Below are 22,108 nucleotides of genomic sequence, written 5' to 3'. Positions count from 1 at the left end.
CAGGGCAGTAGACATGCTAGAGAGAGAGGAAGCTGGTTACACTCCATGACCACCACGCAGCTGTCCTCCAAACCAAAACCCGTCCCCCATTTTGGCAGCAATTGACTGTTTTTGTGGCAGGATAGTAAGAAGCTAGGAAAATTCCTGGACAAGTGGAATAAGGGAAACTGAGACAAAAAATTAGGCAGTCTGGGCAGTTTGCTGCCAGCTTGTGAATCGCAAGATCTTATCTTCCTCAACCAAGGACACTTGAGAGTAAATGGTTAATACCTCTCTTCCCTAACCAGATAATACATAACTTAAATAACTCTGGCATGGGAAAATAGAAAACAAAGACCCCGGCTAAACGTTTAGCAAGGACAAATATCACTTGCCGGATGCTAAGGCAGGAGGAAGGGAAGGAGAAAAGAAGGGAAAGTTTTATCTCACCCACTAAACAAAGAAGCCCTTGTTAGAACTCGCCAAACAAGATGACCAGATATATGTACAAACATTCCAAGATAAGCCACAACAATGTAGGAGGCAATTTTGAAACATAGTCTGCTACCCAAATTATCTGGCAGGGAAGCTTTGAAATCTATAGGGAGAAGGGTATAAAACCCCCTGAACCCCCACTGGGCACATGCTCAGACTAGCTGAGTTGCCTGCTTGTGCTATATGCCAAGTGTGTTCTTAATAAATTTACTTGCTTTGCTTCAACACTGCTGTCTGTCACTCGTCTGAAAACTTTCTTACGAGATTGACAAGAGCCAAGGAGGGGACAGCCCCCCACCCCCTCTGGCTCAGGGTGCTGTCTGGTAACATTTTGATAATTACCCTGAAGTTGGTTATTAGACTGGACTTTGTGCTGCACCAAAGTGACCTGAGGGACCATGGTTTCATCCATGGGGGAAGGTGAACTGTCACCCTGTAGGGCTCAGAGGGCCAAGAGTGAAGGGAACAAATCTAACGTGCACCCCTGCACCCACCATCTCCTGCTCAGTCAAGGTCAGGCACCCTGAGGAAGTCAGCACTTAGAGGACCAGGGATCCTCAGTAACACTCCTGTCACTCAGCAGATACTTCCTTGCATTCCATGGGGCAGAAGGTTCTAGGCAGGCCTATTTATTCTGCTATCCTGTCTCTCCAGGGACATGTTAAACTCACAGTGAGACAGTTTGTTTCTATGGCCTGAATTAATGTAAAATGAAGAATAATGGCCACCTGTAGGAGTCACCCTGAAAGACAAGTATCTCCGTAAATCCAATTGCTGCACCATCGAAGTGCCCACACCTCTTCTGGGAGGACTGGAAGCAGTGGGGACAGTAGCTCGTGAGAAGGGGCTGGTGATACTGAGATAACCCTCAGGCTGCAAGAGGAGGCTTTTGGTCCTGGTATCTGCTCCCTGGGATAGGATTCATCAGACACCTGCTACGCGCAACTCTGGGTCAATTCCTGTTCTCCACATCCACAGATAATCAGAGACAGTGGGTGGGGAAGGTAGATGGGCTGTAAGGGGATGAAGAGACAGCCAAAGAGAAATTTTGTGAAGATTTCTGTGCTCTGAGCTGTGTAAAAACCCCATAAGAAAACCAGGGTAAAAAGTTCCATTATTCTTTTTTAAAAATTTATCTTTATTGTTGAAAGTATTACAGATACCTCCCACCCCCCATTGACAGCCTGTACCCATTTCCCCCGACAGGTCTTCACCACACTATTATCTGTGTCCATGGGTTATGCATATATGCATTCAAGTTCTTTGGTTGATCTCTTCCCACCCACCCACCGCCTTCCCTCTGAGATTAATCAGTTTGTTCCATGCTTCTATGTCTCTGGATCTATTTTGTTCATCAGTTTATTTTGTTCATTAGATTCCACATATGGATGAGATCATGTGATGCTTGTCTTTCTCTGACTGGCTTATTTCTCTTAGCATAATACTCTCCAGGTCCTTGTATGCTGTCTTAAAGAGTAAGAGATCCTTCTTTTTTTTACAGCTACATAGTGTTCCATTGTGTAAATATAGGACAGCATTTTTATCCACTCATCTACTGATGGGCACTTGGGCTGTTTCCCAATATTAGCTACTGTAAATTGAACATAGGGGTGCACACATTCTTTCTGATGGGTGTTTTGCGTTCCTTAGAATATATTCCTAGAAGTGGGATCATTGAGTCAAATGGCAGTTACATATTTAATTTTTTGAGGACACTCCATACTGTTTTCCATAGTGGCTGCACCAATTCGCATCTCCACCAGCAGTTTACTAGGGTTCCCTTTTCTCAACATTTTAAAAACCCCACATACAGCAAAATGCTAAAATGATGTGAAGTATATAAAAATACTGGACTATTACTCAACATAAAAACGAATGAACTACTGATATGCACTTTGACCTGGGTGTATCTCAAATACGCTAAGCTGAAAGCCAGACACAAAAGAGCACATACTGTACAATTCCATTTATTTGAAATTCCAAAACTGGCAAAGCAATGTGTTGTGATGGAAATCAGAGCAGTGGTTGCCAGGGCCAAGGGTGGGGGGACTGTCCAGGGACTTTCTGGGGTGACAGAATAGGGTGTGGGCCACATGGTGTATTTGTCAAAATTGAACTATATACTTGAGTTGTGCATGGTACCTTAAAAAAATCCCTCAGTAAAAATGTTCTTTAAAAAGTCACAATGTCAGAAGTAGAAGTCCCTAGGTCAGAAGGAAAACCATAAAGACGTAAAGTCGCCTGCATCACACAGGCGGCCGTTGCTAACTTAGGCTTCTAGGAAGTAGCACCGAGGCCCTGCGGGGGCTCCTTTTGTGCAGAGGCATTCCAGCCCAAGCTCTGAGCCAAGTGTGAGCGTCCGTCCCGGAGGGACATTCATGCAGGCTTCTTGCACAAAGCCTATTTGCTTTGCCCAACCCTTAACCTCCGTTTGGTTTGGGCAAAGTCTTGGCCTTGCACTCTCATTGAGAAAATACGTGGAAATTCAGGGGGTGGGGAGGGAAGGTCAGTGTCCCCTTCTCAGGGTTTTCAGTTCCCCTGCTTTCTTTAGACAACCTTCCCTTATTCAACAGGCAGGATCCAGGTGTTCACCCGGAAGGAGTAGAGGTGACTCCTCCCTCAGGGAAGCAATCTTTTCTCAGCCCACAGGTCTATGGAGAGACCATGAAAAGATGGAAAAAGTCTAAGGGTTGAGAAAAAGAAGAGATCATATGCTTTCAGACTGGAACACAATGATAAGATGGAAACCCACTGTTTTAGGTTGTTGCTTCCCTGGAATTCTAGTCTTCAGTTTTCAGGTGCCTTTTTTTTTTTCATCACCTAATGATATGTTTTTATTGATTTTAGAGAGAGAGAAAGGGGAGGGAAAGAGAGAAAGAGAGAGAGAGAAACATCGATGTGAGAAACATCGATTGGTTGCCTCCCGTTTGCTTATGTACACTGACCAGGGATTGAACCCACAACCTAGGTACATGCCTTGACTGGGAATCGAACTGGCAACCGTTTTGGTGTATGGGGATGATGCTCCAACCAACCAAGCCACCCAGCCAGGGTTCGTCTTCATGTTAAAAACTGTCTTATTGAGATATATTTATATATCATACATTTACCTATTAAAAGTACACGATTCAATGATTTTTCATATATTTATAAAGTTATATAACCATTACTATAATTTAAATTTAGAACCTTCTCATCACCCCCTGAAAACCCTGTATCCAGACTATTAGCACTTACTCTCCATTCTCTCCCTCACCCAGCTGCTGGCAACCACCAATATGCTTGCTGTCTCTAGATCTGCCCGTTCTGGGACACTTCATAAAGATGGAATCATGCAATATGAGGTCTTGTGTGTCTGGCTTCTTTCATTTAACCTAATGTTTTCAAGTTCCATCCATGTTGTGAGTCTGTAATTCCTTTTTATTCCAAAATAACATTCCAACGTATGGAGAGTCATTTTGAAAAATCCTTTGAAATCTCTTCATCCCCAGAAAGCTGAAAAAACCTGGTTGATATTCCCATTTCTTCTTGTTGCATTAGAACAAGTCCTTGCAGGCTTCTGAGCGTTAGCATATTCATTTCCAAAACCATTTGACCCTAAGCGACCTGCTGGGTGGCTCTGGAAGAACCACACAGCTGTGTCTGCTGAGCACTGCGGGCCTTTGAAGGTGTGTCCTGTGCTACAGAAATGCAGCTCTGGGCCTCTCCTGACCTTTCAAGGGGCTTCTCGAGACAGGACGCCTTGTTGGGGAATATCTGCTTCTGAACTATGTGAATCCTGAGGCAGACACGAAGACTGACAGGGCTGGACTCAACCTCTTACACGGAAACCTCTATCCTCTAATCAGTTAACACTGCAAAGTGATTATCAGAGGCTGTCAAAATGATAAAAGGACAGTTAGGCCTGGAGCTAGTTTTTATTTCTCTTGACTGTATAACTATTTTTCTAAATATTATAAAGTTCATTATTACTGTGATGACTGAATCTTTAGTGGAGAGACCTGCTTTTGATAAACAGCTACATGTAAGGCCAGCTTTGATGAGGAAAAATCTGTCTAGAGACAATTTTAACTTTGGAGGCACTGTAGCACATAGTTTGGGGTTTGAAAGCCTCCAGACCTGGGACCAAGGGGGGCCCTCCTTCCTCCTCACTCATTGATGGTTAGCTCTTTTAGGCCCAGCTTCTTGGCTGCACTATGGCAAAGACTAATACCTGCCCCCTGGGCTGCTGTGATAATTAGATCATTGGTTACACAAGAGCAGTCAGTTCCATGCCTGACACACAATAAGCATGCTACAAACACGAGCCATTGTCTTATTTAAACTCAAAAGTGAGAGATGATGTTACATGTTAGGTATGTTTACCTGGCCATGGTGTTCAAGGTCATTTTCAAGGCAAATCCAAGGATGTGGAGTATGAAGAGGACATGGCGGTGCCTGGCTCTGACCTCTCATCCTGACAGGGCAGGACACACCCCATTGAAGAGCCTGTCTTCTTTCAGGACATCTTTCCTGTTTAGACAGAAACCTGAAAACGGGTTTCCTATCACTTTTACCTGTGTCTGAACTTCCTTCTGGAGCAACACAGGTAAGGCCAGGGTCTGACAATCCTTGTAATTTTTAAGACAGCTCTTGGACTCCCACCCACCCTAAAGCCTTTCTTTACAGGACAGCGATATTGTGACTTACAAGGATGAGCAGCCCCAGTTGCTTCAAACATTCCTATAAATGGACCAAATCAATTTTCACTTTTACCTTCATGCATCTTTAATTCCTTGCCTCTGGCTCTTCAATTCAAATTGTTAGATATTGTGGAAGGAAGGGGCTAGGGAGAGTCTACCAAGGCAGGGGTGGTGAGGTGCAGGGGAGAGGTCATTTCCGTGTCCAAAGCTTTAGTCCTAATGTGGCTTTTCACTAATTGAAGCATCTCTCCTGCTTTGTCCTTTCCTGCTTGTGTCACAACATAGCTCCTGACCTTTGCCCCAGAGGTTACATCCTGGGAAACCACTGGGCAGAGAGCTGGCTCGTTTTGTCAATGGTTTGTATCCAGGTGGTCCCCTGGAGTTGGGGTAGTAATAATCACCCCATTCAGACCAGAGGATGCTCAGAAAAGGTGGGCACCTCCCTGTCTGAGCGTCCTGCAGGCCCAGTGCTTCTCAGACAGCAAAGGCTCACCTCTGGACCCTCTCCTGTCTCTGCCCACTGGGAATTTAAGGTTCTGGGAGGCGAGGAGCAAAATTACCGTTTCCTGCAGAGGCCTCTTCTCTCCCACGGGCCTCTACCCCTTGGGACTACACAGCGGTCGTGCCTGCTCTGGCCCTGCTGCAGCCCTGGGAAGGCCAGGGGTCAGACCCCGTGTTTCCTTCTGTCAGGTCGGAGAGGTGAGAGGGCTCTGAGTGTTAGGGTCACCAAAGGAGGTACGCACAAGGCAGAAAGTGGTAAAGAATTATAAATGTATTATATCACCTGGAAACCAGATGGGCTGAGCCCCTAAATGGCGACAGCACCCAGAGATGGGGAGTCAGAGATTTTAAAGGACTCTAGGTGGGCTTTTTTAGCAGGGAATTCTCTGGGTGGGTCCAGATCCTGGGCAAGTCCAGAGGGAAAAGTTACTGGTCTTAGCAAGTGGAAAGTGGTCTAAGCCAGTGGCCGGCAAACCGTGGCTCGTGAGCCACATGCGGCTCTTTGGCCCCTTGAGTGTGGCTCTTCCACAAAATACCACGGCCTGGGCGAGTCTATTTTGAAGAAGTGGCGTTAGAAGAAGTTTAAGTTTAAAAAATTTGGCTCTCAAAAGAAATTTCAATCGTCGTACTGTTGATATTTGGCTCTGTTGACTAATGAGTTTGCCGACCACTGGTCTAAGTGAAAGGCAATGTCGGTTGCGAAATGACCTCAAGGTCAGTTTCCCAGGGGAGGGGGTATCGATTCGATTATTTGATCAGACCTAACAGTGAGCACCTAGCGATCAGGGTGGAGTCCACCCAGTCTTTGCCTGACATTGGACTCCTTTCCAACTGACCCCCATTAAAGCCAGGGCTTCCCTGAACACACTGCCACCTGGAGTTTGGCACACTCGAGCCCGCCGTGCTGCTCGGGGTGATGTGTGTGAAGACTTACCTGGCACATGCTGCGATGACAGTCCCAGAGGTGGGCACTCTGTTCTGACAGACCCTGGGGAGGTGAGGGGCTTCCTGGCCAGACCCTAGAACAGCCTGGGCCTCCCCAGGGCTGGTCACTAACAGGGGATGGCAGGAGGGCCCCGAGGGCCTCTGCGTGTCCTTCTGCTGTGGTCTCCTCACAAGATAAACTGACAGCAGTCAACTGTGTCCCTACCTACCATCCAACCTGGGCAGTTTTTTGTTTAAACTCGAGTAAACAGGGACTTCAGGTCCTTCCTGCCAGTGTTGGGTGGATGGATGTGGCTGATCCTCACTGAGAGGAAGCACAGAGGAGCAGGAACTTCCAGTAACTGGTAAACCTTTATTCTGAGTGAAACACATGAGGTCAGCTTCTGCTATGTACTATACATTCACGAGAACGACTGTAAACCTGGGGCCACACTGTACCGCACGCAGCCCATGTCTCCCCTTGACAGATCTTGCAGTGTAGACCTTGGAGGGCGGAGCCAGCGTCCTGTGCAGCTGGAGGGGGAGGAGCCACAAGAGGGCAGTTCTGGCAACTGCTGAGCCGGCTCATCCACTGGAGCTCCTGTGTCCTGACACTGCTTGGCTGCACACGGTTCACAGCAGTGGTGTGTCCACTGGGGCTCAGAACACAGTGGCCACACAAGCACTCAGCACTGCTTGGCAGAGACATCACTCACTCAGCACAACCATACATATTTCACAGCAGTTCACGCTCACATTCAGCCTTTCTTGAAGAGCCGGGGCACAGGAGGGCCACGAAGAGGTATTTCCCCCAGCCCCTCCTCCTATTCACAGTGTCAACTCTATCGGTTAACCTTAAGCCATCCAAAGACTGAGGAACAGGCCTCTGTATGACTTCACACATCCACACCCAAGGAAGAACAAATACATTCAAGTCCAGAGTTCACAACGCCCTGTCCGGCCCACTGTCCCAGAGGGCACGGGGGTCCCCACCCGGCTCACCCTGAGCAGCAGGGCAGCCTGCAAAACCTCACCCTGATTCTGGGGAGAAGGTGGAGGTCTGCCTTGGGGAAGTGGGGGTAGACAGGGGCAGGGGCACAAAACAAGACTCCAGTCACAGGAATGGATGTCACAGCTACCCAACCCTGCAGATGGGGAGCGTGGGGACAGTGGGACTACATCACCGGGCCTTGGCAGGTGCTCTTTCCCCATCTGGTTTGCTGTCCACCTGGAGCTGAGGCAGGGAGGAGGAGTGCTGGGCCTGGGCTGAGTGCCAGTCCTCGGCCCGTCCAGGGGCAGGGCTGCAGGAGGAGGGTCTCGGCCTGAGCTGTGGACTCCTCCCAACACGTCCAGAGTTTCCAAAGGGCCTGTTCTTGCAGAGACGGAGCCATCACCTTGAGGACACCAGGCAGCTCAGCCACTACGAGGCCCTATTCTTCTGTCCATTCAGGGAGTCGATGTAATGAAAAATGGCCCCCAGAGCCCAGCTGGTCTCAACGTTGTTGATTTTCCGAGTCAGCTGGAGAAGACAAGGGAGGGGCAGAGGGCCCATGCACGCGGGTGGAAGGATGGCCTGGGTTAGGGAGGCAGGAGGCAGTGTCCTGGCCCCTCGGGCTGTGAGGGACACAGGGCACCAGGAGGCGAGTCCTTACCTTCAGCACTTTGTTTCCCGGGAAGCCGAATTCTCGGAGCAGCAAGCTAATGTAGGTGAGATCCATGCACAGGAAGGGGTTGCTCTGTGGGCGGGTCTCCGCCGTCCGGCACACTGGGGATGAGAGAGCTGGTTCCCAGTCAGGTTCCCGGGAGGGTCGGGGTAGGTGTATGCAGACCCGACTCCACTCACTCCAGGTGTCCACTCTGCGCCAGGCTCTGTGTGGACCCCGGTCCTCACTGCTTATTTAAACAAGCCTGCAGCTCAGAGTAGGACAGTGGCCCGCCAAGAGCACCAAGAGGCAGGGCCTGAGGCCCGCCACTCGCCAGGGGCTGGGCCGCCCGTCCCGGTGTCATGGGTGGGAGGCCACATCTCTGCCCCCATGACACGGACACCTCTCCCAGACGCAGACCTGGGCTGAGGAATGAAAACACCAGCAAAACTCGCTCCGAACAATCTACTCTTATTCTCCAGGGCGATGGACAAACCCACCCACAGCCTTCTCAGCATTCTGCTGGGCACCTTTTCCTACTGAAGAGTCACGGACACCCAGTGTCCACAAGACAAACCCGGAAATGACAAGAAAGCTTAGAAGCCATTTTGGGGAGTGAGGAAGAAGGACTTTCTATGGAGAAACATACAAAGGTTAACTCTTTCGACATGCAATTGCGAATGGCAACCGAAGAGCAGAATGTTTACAAGCCTTCGCTTCACATCCTTTTTGGCTGGGGCGTGAGATGGCAAGGAAAGAGACGGCTTAGGGCTGCAGGGCCAACACCTGTGACACCCAAGGACACAGGACCAAGTGTCCAGTTTGTGCCAGCACCACAGGAGTCTCAAGGCCACTGAGACCCGAGGCTGGCACCTGGGGATCCTGGGGAGGCAGGCGCAGGGTGTGCTCAAGGGCTGGCTGCCAGCCTGCTCTTCATCCCTCATGTGCCAGGCTCTGCTGTTCTGGGGGCCCTGGCTTCTTCAAGATCTGGTGACAATTTTGAATTTACTGGGACACTTTCAGGGGAAATCACTCTTAGGGTTAACCTGAATCACAGTGAGAGGCGTCAGGAAAAGTAAAATCAAGGGAGTCCATTCCTCACAAGGACTTTTTATGGCTGGGGACACGGGCGTTCCCCGTCCCCACTGCCTGGGGCCACACGGGACATGGTGAACCGCTAGTGTGGGCCCAGCATGGTGACCCCAGTATACTCTCAACTCCATACTCACCCCTCTGAACACTCATCTGGTTGCCAGAATCAAGAGCCCACCCCAGGAGTTCTGGTGCCACTGCCTGTCACAAGCATCGCAGCCCATGTCTCAGACGGGACAGTGTCCCTGCCTCCAGCTCCAGCCCTTCCCACCTGGGGAAGTACAGCAGCCACTCACCGTACTTGGCCGCAATCTCAAAGTCTCCGACCACGAGGCTGCCTCCCTTCTCTGCATCTGGGGGATAAGACCAAGCATCCAGTTTGTGCCAGCACCACAGGAGTCTCGAGGCCACTGAGGCCCGAGGCTGGCACCTGGGGATCCGGGGGAGGCAGGCGCAGGGCGTGCCGAAGGGCTGGCTGCCAGCCTGGCTGTAAGCAGGGCAGTGGCCCCACGACACTGAACATGGCTTCTGAGGTACGGACAGGCTTGGGGTGGGCAGATGTTCTATGCAGGACCACATGGGGGCAGTCAGCACATCAGGGATCTTACCCGAGGAAGCCCACTAGACCCCACTTTTTAACTTTAAGAAAAGTAAACTGGAAATGTTTCCCAAAGCTATGGCCCTGAGCTTAGCAATGATATTCTGGCATCCGTTTCCTTAGTGTGAAAAAATTCTGTATAAAGAAAGTGAGGGGCGGTTGTTAGGTCTTAGAACAAATGGGCAGCCCCAGGCCTCTGGCCATTTCCAGGGAGAGAGGCACCTCACTTGTGTCTGGTGTGAGGCAGCTACTCAGTGTGTGGAAAGGAAGTCTCCTGATTTCTTGGGCATTGGCTAAGTCAGCGAACGTCAACATTGAGGGTGGGTCCCAAGGGGTTCTTTCAGAGCCACGTGTGAGCACATGAGGAAGCCAGAAGAGCTGTTCCAAACACCCAGCATCTCCTGGGTCACCTGAGCAGATGTCGGAACCCCAGGGAAAGGACAGCCTTCGGTCACAGTGCGGAGTCCGAGATTGACACGGGGATGCTGGGGGGGGGGGGGGAGGGGGAGGTGCCCAGCACCAGGCACTGCAATGCCCGCAGCTGGCAGCATGGTTAGGAAGTGGGCACCACGTGCCCTTGCTCCAGCTACATAGAGCCCACAGGGTCCCTAAGGCCCAGCAGCCTTAGGTTGGCTGTAGGGGGCAGCCCAGGGACCCTTGATCTGTGTCAGAGAGAGGGACCTGGGTCTGAGAGATGGGTGAGAGAGAAAACCCCTACCCCCTGGCTGCCTTTCACAGGGGGCCTGACAGTGGGTGGCTTAGTGTGAAGACTCAGCGGGAGGTCTCAGGATCCCGGGAGCCAGAACCTGACATCATTGGTGTCTTCTGAAGCTTTTTATTTGCATGAATGCTCTTATCTTTATCACAGGCCATGCATTATGAATTTCTCAATTATTTCATTAACAAAATTTCTGGTCACCACTCAATGAAGTGACTTCAAACTCTCCAGAGTTTCCACCCTCAGTCTAAGCACCACCCCGTGGCAAACTCCACATGTCATGGCCTGTCCTGACTGCACTCTGGGGTGTGGAGTCAGAGAGACCCTAAAAGCTCCTCAGGGTCACCAGTGGCGAAGGCTGACCTCTCCCCAGCGCAGCCTGGGGGCCAGCCAGGGACAGACGGCTGCGTGGCTGAGTCACAAAGGGCTCCATCAGCCAGAGACTCAGGAACCAGGCAGGAGGGTGTGTCTGAGTTAGGTGAGTCAGTCCTGCCAACATACCTACTAAGTGGCTCAAAGAACTGAGTTATTTATTTAGAAGGGGGCTTATTACCTCTTATTTGATGACAAGACCCCTGCCCTCCCCAGTCAGTCCACTTCTCTTGCCCCGAGGTGATTGACAGCACAGCTGCTACCCGACAGAGTCCCTCTGCCCAGGGTCTACCTTACCGATGAGTTCCTGGCCCAGCCCCACCTTACCTATGAGGCCAACATTTGCTGCAAGGTCATAATAGTAGGAAAAAGCATAAAAATCCACATCCTTCACTTCTTCTGTCCTGTGCACTTTATTCTGAAGGACTTCGGACACTCTGTGGGCACACAGCTGGTAGAGGTTCACTGCTGGGCAAAGCAAAAAGCAGGGCCAGCAGTCAGTGGGCTCCCAGTACCCAAGCACAGTCCCTGAGCCCCTTTCCCAGCGACCTGAGTCTGACCAGGAGGGGGAGGTGGGACCAGAAGCCTGCAGACACCACCCCAAGTCGGCGCGCACTAGCACCTTACCCATCAATAGCACCTCTCAGGGCCATGGCTCTGATCAAGGGAGGGAAACCTGACTGCAGGACACCAGCCTCTGCTGAGCCCCATGCAGCCATCCTCACAGCCCAATGGGCTCAAGTGTGAAGTTTACCCTCCACTCGCCCTCTGCCAGCCCCATGCGGAGTTCTGAACATGCACCGTCTTCCTCCGTCTCACCAGACACCGTGGAGGTGAGGCCTGCACTCTCCTTGTGTCACAGATGAGGAAACGGAGGCCTAACAGGCAGCTTGCCAAGCTCACAGGGTGGCCGTTAACTCCTTGCTTGGAAGGAGAAGACAAGCCCTGGAGTTAAGGGATTAAATGCCAATAGCCCATGCCCGGACCAGTTTCCCATCTTCCTTTCCCAAAACCTGTCCCACCACCCAAGGGCAGCACATTCAGTCCCCTCCGAGGCCCACAGGCCACCCCTTGCCCTTCAGACCAGACCAGTCACACTACCTCCTCCTTGTTCTGTCAACACAGCAGCTGCTCCAGGGCCTCTGCACACGCTGTTCCCTCAGCTTTAGATCTGGTGGCTCACTCCGAATCTCTTCCTATCTGCTCTCAAATATCCCCTGGTTGTCTTATCTAACAGCAATCTCTCCTTCCGCACCCCCTCTCTTCCTCCTATTTTATTTTTCTTCAAAGCGCTTTCCCATGTGTTTTACTGCCTGACCCCTCCCACTCCTCCTGGGCACAGCCTTGCCTGCACTGTGCACTATCTGTGTGCCAGTAGCTGCAGCAGGGCCAACAAATGGCATGTGCACAGTGGCTGAGTCACAGTGAGCCACATATCCACTGGATATTAAGAAATGTATTTGGTCTTGTTCCTGGTTTCTGATACAGAGCTCCTAAACCCCTTGTAAGATCCTGAGTGATGGGGGTGAGGGGATGAGGAGGGACATCTGCTATTCATAATAAGCTTTCAAGCAGACCTGAGTTTATGCTAATAAGGTGACTCTTGGTGGGTCCCCAGGCTACAGGGTGGGGGATGATTGTCAGAGGAACCTACCATGTGATATGAAGTTTGGAACTTCCCAACCCCAACATCCGGGGAGGGGTGGGGGACTAGGGACTGACTTATCACCAACGGCCAATGATATAATCAATTGTTTGGAGAACTGATTGGTGTAGAAAACCCACACATTTGGTGTCAGAAGAGTAGACACAACGCTGTCACCAAAGGCAGACAAGCCACAGGACCACATTGTCCAGCCTGGGAACAACATTTCACTACTTCTTTTAGATGACAGTGCAGTGCACAGAGTGACAGAGACCATGTGGGGGGAGAGGGGCAGGCTGGCAAGACCCTGTTGCAGACCTTCGGGGACCCTGCAGCCTGAGCAAACCTCCCGTCCTGGAGGAGGAAGGGGAGGAGAAGCCATCGCTCCCTTTGTTCCAAAACGGGCTTGCTGACTGCCCTAGGGATGCTCAGGCCTTTCTCACTGGGGCTTGTTGGGAAAGCTGGCCCTTTGGAAGAAAGCATCTGGCAACAGACAAGGAAGCCTTGGGCAGAGACCTTGAGGAGTTGATGGTTCCCAGTGGGCGGGCAAGGGCCTCCCAGAGTCCTGATGAGGTTCAAAGGGCACCTCCATTTCAAGGACAAGTACAAGCTTGTCTGTAAAGGAGGTGTGATGACAGTCTCAGAGGTCCTTGGAAGGGGCAGGCTGCATTGTTAACCCTTATCCCCCACAATGAAGGGTAAGTCCACAGTACCTGCCTTCTGTCCTGAAAGTCTGTATGTTATTTCAGCATGTTCCCACTCTCCTTTGAAAGTGGGAGCCAGACAGGGACTGACCAACTCCTCTCCATCCTCCACTGAAATAAAGAGAGAAAAGAAAAGCACATTGTCACTGCAAGACCAGGGCACTGCATGGAGCTGAGACATGATTCCACTGAGGGGAGGCTTATAGGACAGAATATTTTAGGCCAGGACTACAGGCACCGAGGGTACAGGAGAGACCTGACTCATGGGAGTGTCAAGGCCAGCGCAGAACCTTTGTCAGAGAGGCCGGAGCAAAGCCTCATCTGCCCTGGAGACATGGCCACTCCCAGTTCACATTCCCTGAGGGGCTTCGGGGTTCCAGGCAACAGGCCTACTGCTGCTCAGTGGATTGTCACAGGCCCCTAAGAGAAGGGGAGCAGTCGTTACCCAATTTATGGATGACCGAGGCAGGGCCAGGATGCTGCTACCCTGCCACAGGTCTGTGCTGCTCCCCAAAGCTGGGGCCCCATAATTAGCCAAGGAAATGTGGTGGCTGGCCTCCAAGGCTGGCCCTGCAATGCCACCCCTCGAGGATGTGTGTGCGGGTCTCCCACTGAGAAGTGGGTCCCTGTCCCTGCCTGAGTCTACTTTCACCAACAGAAGGTACAGGACACAATGTCCTATCACTCAGGCAGTCTTCTTTCCTCTGAGCCGCCAGGGAGACACACAGGCTGCTCTGCTGGGACAGAGGCCACGTGGAGTACCGGGGGCAGACATGCAGCCCAGCCACCCTAAATGCCACCACATGGGATCCCCAGGGACCCCAGGTGTCACCCAGTCGAAGCCTATGGATTCATGAGATACAATAAAATGTATTGAGTGCAACCACTCAGTTTGGTGGGTGACCTGCTGTGCAACAATGGATAACACAACAGGGAGACTCGTCCGCTGAAGTATATCCTACTTGGTGGGTGTCACGCCCCCACTTGTGTGGACTGTCAAGACCAGTGGCCTCCCAGCTGCTCTATATCAGCCATGGATGGCAAACTGGTGCTTGCCTTCTTGTTGGCTAGTGTTTTCTGGCCCCAGAGTGAAGGTCACAGGTGTGTCTGAGACGTGGATGTACTTTTGGCTTGCAACAAAGGGGATTATCATCACAAGGTGAAACACCAGAATTTGAAAGAAATGAATGGAAACAGGATGTACCCAAAGAAAAATTTTCAGTTGAACATTCCCATCGTGTCAGACAACCAGGTCCTTAAAGAGGGTAAAAGAGCTGGGCTGGGGCTGGGCGAGACATGGGACCCAGAGAGGCAGGGCAAGCGAGGGTGTGTGGCTGAGAACACGAGTGGGCTCACACACACAAGTCAGGACCTGAGGCCTGGGTCAAGGCCTTTGGGACTCCAGCAAATGTCATCAGGGTGGATAGGGAGATGCTGGCCTCGGAGCTGTGTCTTGTTCCCAAATTGAGACACAGTGATCCCTAAGATCTCAGAGAATTCCCATGTACTGCTGGCCAATGACAGGCGTCTCCTCCACTAGACCCATCAGGAGGGGACAGGAAAGCTGGGAGTAAATGTGACTTTAATAATCTGATCAGACAGACTTTGTCTCTAGTCCAACACGACATCTGGAAGAAGAGCCAAAACCATGCTTTATGATGAAGCAAGTGAAGACAGAGGGACGTTCTCACAAGGCAAGAATCACTGCGGATGAGGACAAGTCCTCCAGCCCCATTGCAACAGCCCGAATCACACCTCCTTGGGGCCCCTCCCATACTGTCCTGAAGAATAAGGTTCTCTTCAAATTCTTAAAACAAGCAGACTCCAAATTTAAGTGACGACTGTTATTTGGATCCTAAAATCCCCCAGCTCAGCATTTCGGAGATGACTTTACCAGCATTTCCTTCTTTGGAAAAATAACTTGGAACATACACAGGTAAAACACACTAGCCTGCATCCCGTCTGAGTGCCACTGACAAGATCTGTGGTACTTCCTTCTACACACGTCCCTTCTGGGCTCTGAGTCCTACCAGCAGGGAGCGCAGACCGGAAGCCAGGCCAGGGGTCAGTGGAGGCACGGGGAGGAGAAGGGACTCCACTCCCAATGGACTCCCCATGCCTGCTGAACCAGGAGGATTCTCAAGATTGCATTCCACTTACCAGGCTTCCCCTCTGTGCCACCCAGAATCGCCAGCCGAGCCGACATCAATCCGAGCCCCAGGTAGCTGTGGAAAGAAAATCCTGGGTGAGGGTTGGCCTGCCATCTTCTACTCAGATTCTGATACATTCACCTGTCCTGGATCCAAAACAAGTGGGAATGGGAGGAAACTGTGGCTTTTCTGCTTCTTCTAGAGTTTAGAGCGTCCAGCTAATTAGTTCAACAAATGAAGGCCTATTACTTGACAGGAGCTTGTCTGGGAGCTGTGGACACTGGTGAACGCAATAGCCCTGATCTTTATCGTGCACGTGTGTGTTACAGAAAGAATCTACTGAAGGCGCCAAGTGCACTAGATGGTCCCGAAAATTCCTGCACAATCCATGGGCCTGTCCCCACTTCTTCAAAACCTCCTCCAAAGCAGAACAAAATAAGAACAAAAGAAGAAATGTCATTTTACTGTAGGAAAACTGAAAAATGGAGGGAGAAAGCAGGAGGAGGGAGAAGGTCCAGGTGGGTCCACAGCAGGGGGTCCCCGGGACCTGGCGTGTCTGTGACTGAACACTCCGGTCACCCTATAGCGGGAGTTGGAGGCATGGGGGAAGCCAAGCAGTGCTAGTTGACCTCTGTGTCTGGAAGGTCACCCTCTCCACCCTCACTCCCAAAGACACACCTGTAGGAATAGAGCTTGTAGGTCCTATTAAAAATCTGCAGTGACGTCAGGTAGCCGGGTGGGGAGGTCCGAAGGGTGTCCTGGGGAAGAAAATGAGGGTTACTCCCCTTCCTGCTGGCCTTTCTAGAAAACTGTCCCCAACTCCTTCAACTTGTTTCAAAGCACAAGGATACTCACAGATGTATTCAATTAAAACAGCTGTTCATTAAGCCATGTTAAGCTTTTCATTGGAGCAAGAATAAAAACTAAACATCCAAAAAGTAGGTTTTTTCTTCTTATGAATAACATTTACTGATTCTGACAAATATGGCCCAACCAAGACAATGATGAATAAATTTCATAAGTGCTCTTGTGCTGAAAACTAAAGCTAATAATACTAAAATATGGTGGATGAGGAGGGTACTGTCAGGGAGGGAAGGAGAGGGCCACTTCACAGTCTCTGGCCCAAGGGGTTCCAGGTAGTACATACTTTATCACCCCACACATTTCCATTTTTTTCCAGGGAGATTTAAATCAAACTAAGCAGCGTTAACTGAATGGATCTGGCCCTCAGGAGAGGACCCGACAGCCTGGGCCCAGAGCCATCAGGTCTCCAGGCCTCCCCGGGGAGGGATCCTGGGAGGGTGGGACCCCCACAGGGGCTAGTTACCTCAACTCTCGGAAGGAAGGTGATCTGAGTGGACCCTCCGCCCAAATCCAGCATGCCCACACTGTTGCTTCCTGGGGATTTCAAACTGCCTGGAGCACAGGAGGAAAACCAACCCAGCACTGTCACGTCAGTAAACAGGTGAGCACAGGTGAGTACAGCAGAAAAGGGGAGGTTATAAGAAAAGTAACTCCTTGCTGTCTGGTTCCAAAAACAGAGGTTTCTGTTTCCTGTTCTACCTGCTGTCGAGGAATTCAATTATAAAGTGATCAGCATGTACATCATGTTTAATACTCAAAAGTTACCAGTTTTATTCCTGACTTCCCAGAAATGAGAGGACAGGGCCCCAGCAGCTGCTGCTGCAGGAGGAGGGTAGCGCGCGCTGGGGAAGCCACTGGGACTGCGGAGAGGAGAGTACCCCTTCCTGGGCACATACGTCTGTGAACTCAACACCTGCCCTGCCAAGCCAGGCGGACATCCCCACCCATTCCAACTACCTACCTTGAGCCAGAACAGGGCAAAACCCCAAGGGGGTATTTTAAAGAATAGAAAAGAGGCCCTTGCTCTCAAGAATGGGGTCTGAACTGTTAGCCTTCATGATGAAGTGAATGTACCTGTTAGGAAGTTGACGGTGATCCAGGCTGAAATGCCTACGGGAGAGTCACAAAGAGCATTTGAGTCACGCGAGGTGCTGTAGACAACATACGGATGCAGATGCTACCTTTAGGTTTCAGGAGCACAAACTGACCACTTCCTCACTACCCTCAGCCTTCAGATCAGGGACAGAGGAAGACTGAGCCATGCCATCCAGTGGCTTCTGGCAGACAGTTTTAGGAGATACCAACCCTAAAAAACTAGAATACTCTGCCAAATGTCACATCTCTCTCTCACTCCTTTATCAACTTCCTCTTTTTGGAAGAGAACCAAACGTCCCCTTTCCCTCCCCCATACAAACAAACTCTTAAGGTCATATTTAAAGCCAGGGGCTGGTGAGGAACCTTACTAAGCGTATCTTAGGATTAAAAATGCAACAGTAACATTGGAAACATGGTAGTAATTGGGCATTCTCTTTATATGCTCTTAAAATGGAAAGAATGATTATTTTCAGAAACTTCATCTGTGCTTGTCAAGATGAGAACCTAATACTGGCTCCAAGAAGACCCACTGAGATAGTTAAACTGTGAATTAGAATGGGATGGTCACTCTGTCCTGTCCATCCGTGCATCTGACCCGGAGCGAGCTGAGTGCTCCCAGTGGCTCTGAGCATGGCCGCCTCACCAGGAGAGCCTCCTCGCACAGAACGCTCTGGCAACTCTACCTTCATCAGTTCCGTTCATGATGGAAACACAGTCATCCCCTACAAGGAAAGGTGACGCCTTAAACACTTCTTTCACCTAGATGTAAAGAGAGACATGTCTTTATCCTCTAAAATCTAAATTCACAGTCCCAATCAAGCTATCTTCCAGCAGGGGGTCTCAAAACACCAGAGGTGTCAGCTGCTGCTGCAGAGTAGCAAAGCTCAGGTTTTGTTTTCAGCTTTTATGATGCTCTGCAAGCGCTTTCCTTGTTAATCTACTCCCTGGACTGGTAACACAGATGCTGCCCTGGAGAGCCTGTGCTGAAGCAGATGCTGCCCTGGAGAGCCTGTGCTAAGGCACTCTGGACTGGAAGGCTCTGGGGTGCACGACTCTGCTGGGCCCCAAAATGCTGCCTTGCTTTAGGACGGGGGATGAAGGGGCAGAGCTCAGATCTGGGACCCCCGCATGGCGTGAAGATGAGCTGGGAGAGGGGAGGCAAAGGCAGTGAGCAGCTCCATTTGAGGTTTTTCCTTATCCATTTTTTAGCAAGTATTGACACACAGGAACTTAAATACATCTGGTACACCACAAATGCAGTGGTGTCCCATAATCCTACTTGAGTGCATAATTTTATAAGTGACCTGGACAGATGTGCAACCACCCGTCGTTCAGCAGCTGGTTTAGAAATAGTATAGAGGACCATCCTGCTTAGAACAGTTTTCCTGATTTGGCTGATGAAAGCAACCTCCAGGCACCTGGTAAAGAGGGGTTCCAGGGCCCCCTGCTGGGTGATGCAGGGCCTGGGGACATGCCTGGCCATGTGAGAGCCAGGAAGAGGCTAAGGGTCTCTGCAGAAGTTACACCTGAGCATCGGCCTGGGAGCAGGACTGGCTCCCATGAGAACAGCAGGCTGGAGCTAGATGTCAGGAACTCAGTTCCCACAGCCTCTGCATCACCAAGCTCTTGGGTGACAGCCCTTCAAAAGCATGATGAATTTTTAAAGCAAAGTTGTTCTTATGATAAAAACAGATTTATTCTAGAAAACACCAGCAGTTTTAAATGTCAGGAGGAAGCAAATGTCATTCACTCTCTAATAACAATTCAGTGTTTCTTGCTTCAGGAAGCATCCTACGGCCTGACTGCTTGGGCACTGGCTGCATGTTTTGGGTGTTCAGTTACTGTAAGCCACCCTCATGAAGGAAATGGGCAAGATCACCTTTTGTAGTAAATTCTGAGCCTTTTCTCCTGGTAGCAGACGTAAGCCAGCGGTAGCCTTGAGCACCAATGGGGTGGCCTTCCAGAAATCAAAAGGAATTTCTTGTTTAGCAACATCCAGCAATTCCTGAATACCCGGAGTGCTCTGTGAATGGGTAAAACAGGGTCTGTCAATGCTTAGCAATGTTTAGTGCTCTGTGAATGGGTAAAACAGGGTCTGTCAACGCTTAGCATACACTCACAGATGCTCCCTCACCCTTTGGTTTTATTAACTTATTAGAGGCCCGGTGCACGAAATTCATGCATGGGTGAGGTCCCTAGGCCTGGCCAGTGATCAGGGCCAATCAGGTTCCCCACCTCCCCGCCTCCCCACCGCTTTCTTCCCTTGCCACCCGCGTCTGCCACCACCCACCCCCAGTTTCCCATCCCAGCCTGGGGCCTGGCCCCAATCGGATGGATGATTGGGACCTGCCAGCCGGGGGAAGGAAGGGGGGAAGAAAGGGGGAGGACCCAGGAGGTTGGCCACCAGCCCTGAGGAGGGAGCTGGCCCTTGGACCCCCTGGGAAAGAGGCCGCAACTGCCGCCACCCACCCCCGGTTCCCCATCGGGGGCCCGGCCCCGATCTGGCAATCAGGGCCTGCTGACTGTGGGGAGGGACTGGGAGACTGACCAGCAGGCCCAATCGGCGATGGGGGCCTGTGGGCTGGGGGCAGCTCCTGCACTAAGCGTCTGCCCCCTGGTGGTCAGTGCGCATCATAGTGATTGGTCCTTCCATTGTAACAGTGGCTTAGGCTTTTATATATATAGATAAATACATAGTTTCTAATTTTCAAAATCAGCATAAAACAGCAACTGAAGTAGTGCTGGTGGGTGGGTGGGGCACAAGAACCAGGAAAGCATAGAGAAATGTCCTTGGCGGAACATCATGGGATGAGGCCCACGAAAGGGGCTCCTGTTCTACACACCTAGCCACCAAAACCCTCACCCGGCAACCTCAGATGAGTATGACTCCCCTGGACATCATGAGCAAATTCTGGGGTCGCTCAGAGTGCTAAAACCCATGAATAATTACACTGCAGGGTCATTTTCACGTGGGGGAATGCTTGATCCAAATATTGGATAAGGCCCTGTGTCTGTGGGGACGGGTGGGGAATGACTTCGATAAAACATTGCTGGCATGTCAACAGGCACAATGCTATGCGGGCAATTTGGCAAGGTGTGTGCAAGGGAAAAATACGTCCCTTTTACTAAGAGGTCCCACTCTAAGAATTCATTAGGGAGAGCTCTTTGCACATGTGGGTAATGAAGTGTACTACAGAATATGACAAACAGCAGCCCTTCTTATACTGTTAAGATCAAAAGACTGGCCGTTATTGAAATGTCCTTCAGGAGGGACTGGTTCTGTAAATTCAATGTGCATATATAACTGCAATACCATTCAGCCAGAAAAACCAGAGAAGCTCTTCCCATACTGAGAGAGTAAACGATCTCTAAGTGATATTGTTTAAAGACAAAAGCAAAGTGCACAGCAATGTGAATGCCACTCCATGGTGTACGTAAAAGAAAAAGGAGGGGAGACTACAGATGTATTTGCTATAATCCATATAAATGTGCTCTTGAAGGATATGCAGGAAACCAAGGACACTGGGAAGTTTATCCCACTTGAATGTGTTGCCTACTGAAATAAGTAAGGTTTTAAAAACCCAGAGCTAAAGGGGAACAAATGGCAGCAGAATAGACAGACGTGTCCTGAGCCTTGTCCCGGAGCAGATAGAAAGAACAGCTGAGGGTTGCACAGGGAGTGTTTGTTGGTGAGTTGAGGGACAGGTATACTCCAGGAGATGGTGGGGGACTGCTGGACAGGGCTCCCCTGACTGGGCAGCCCCCACTGCTGCTGGGTTCCCTCCCAGAGCGACCCGCTCGGACGCAAAGACTGCGTCATCTTGAAGGGGAAAGTGGATGTTATCGGAAGCCTGAAAATCTACAACTGCGGCACCCACCGAACAGCTGTGAACCCCAGAGCACCGGTCCCCAATTGGCGCAAACACGCGGATTCAGAGGAGCTCTACACTCCACCACGGAAAGGTCAGATTTCGCCTGGGATAAGGTGAGGTCTCTGGTCCCGGCAGGAGAGAGAAACACACTCACTGCGGGAGCTGGAGGACCAGGGTAAGTCTGTGCCTAGAAAAATCTGTGGCTGTTGGGGCTGGCATGATCCGTGAATGTAGAAGGGGGTCCTCAGAGCTGCTAACAGAAAGGAACTCTAAAAAGCAACCCATTTTGATCTGACACAAAAGGACCGCCTAAAAATTTTAAAAGTGTGCCAGCTGCTTAGACCCAAGTGGGTAAAAGGCTGCACAGACTTGCGTGCAGCCCCGGAGTTCGCACACTTACGTCGGCTCTTTTTGTTTGTTTGTTTTTTCTTTTTCCTTTAAATTCTTGCTTCTGATTACTAAGCCCAATACATAGGATCACCCATTTGGGGACACCCTAAGAGACTGCAGGGGAAAGTTGTTTTTCTGGAACCTGGGTATCAGAGTGGGGAATAACCATCAGAGAACCAGCTCTGGGGCAACCCACTCCCACAAACTGATATTGAGTGCCACAGGGAAAGCAGGATGTAAGCACTGGCTAGAGAGGACCTATAGACCCGGAGGTCAATCCAGAAACACTGCCACCCAGGGGTTGAATCACAAATTGACTCTTGTGCAAACACAAATAAAGGAATACAAGAAATTAAGACACACTGCCTGCTTAAAAACACACAG

General features: G+C 50.6%; 1 protein-coding gene across 6 annotated transcripts in view; it reads right to left on the bottom strand.

Moving 5' to 3' along the window:
- Nucleotides 1–6,936: 6,936 nt before the first annotated feature.
- Nucleotides 6,937–22,108, bottom strand: part of ENTPD6 (ectonucleoside triphosphate diphosphohydrolase 6) — a 34,670-nt gene continuing 19,498 nt past the window's right edge. The window contains exons 4-14 of one of the 6 annotated variants that reach the window (XM_080684633.1): nucleotides 19,342–19,485; nucleotides 18,146–18,221; nucleotides 17,442–17,477; nucleotides 16,831–16,919; nucleotides 16,182–16,261; nucleotides 15,514–15,578; nucleotides 13,363–13,464; nucleotides 11,332–11,472; nucleotides 9,613–9,669; nucleotides 8,234–8,346; nucleotides 6,937–8,100 (exon numbers count right to left, since the gene is read on the bottom strand). In XM_080684633.1, the coding sequence (XP_080540759.1) occupies nucleotides 8,002–8,100; nucleotides 8,234–8,346; nucleotides 9,613–9,669; nucleotides 11,332–11,472; nucleotides 13,363–13,464; nucleotides 15,514–15,578; nucleotides 16,182–16,261; nucleotides 16,831–16,919; nucleotides 17,442–17,477; nucleotides 18,146–18,221; nucleotides 19,342–19,485 (1,002 nt within the window). In that variant the 3' untranslated portion in view covers nucleotides 6,937–8,001. The remainder of the gene's footprint in view (nucleotides 8,101–8,233; nucleotides 8,347–9,612; nucleotides 9,670–11,331; nucleotides 11,473–13,362; nucleotides 13,465–15,513; nucleotides 15,579–16,181; nucleotides 16,262–16,830; nucleotides 16,920–17,441; nucleotides 17,478–18,145; nucleotides 18,222–19,341; nucleotides 19,486–22,108) is intronic. The other 5 variants (XM_080684631.1, XM_080684632.1, XM_080684630.1 and 2 more) reach the window with 5 other exon arrangements.

The sequence above is a fragment of the Plecotus auritus genome (genome assembly GCF_963455305.1).
Source record: "Plecotus auritus genome assembly, chromosome: 8".
NCBI lineage: Eukaryota > Metazoa > Chordata > Mammalia > Chiroptera > Vespertilionidae > Plecotus > Plecotus auritus.
This window is presented reverse-complemented; position numbering and strand designations above follow the sequence as displayed.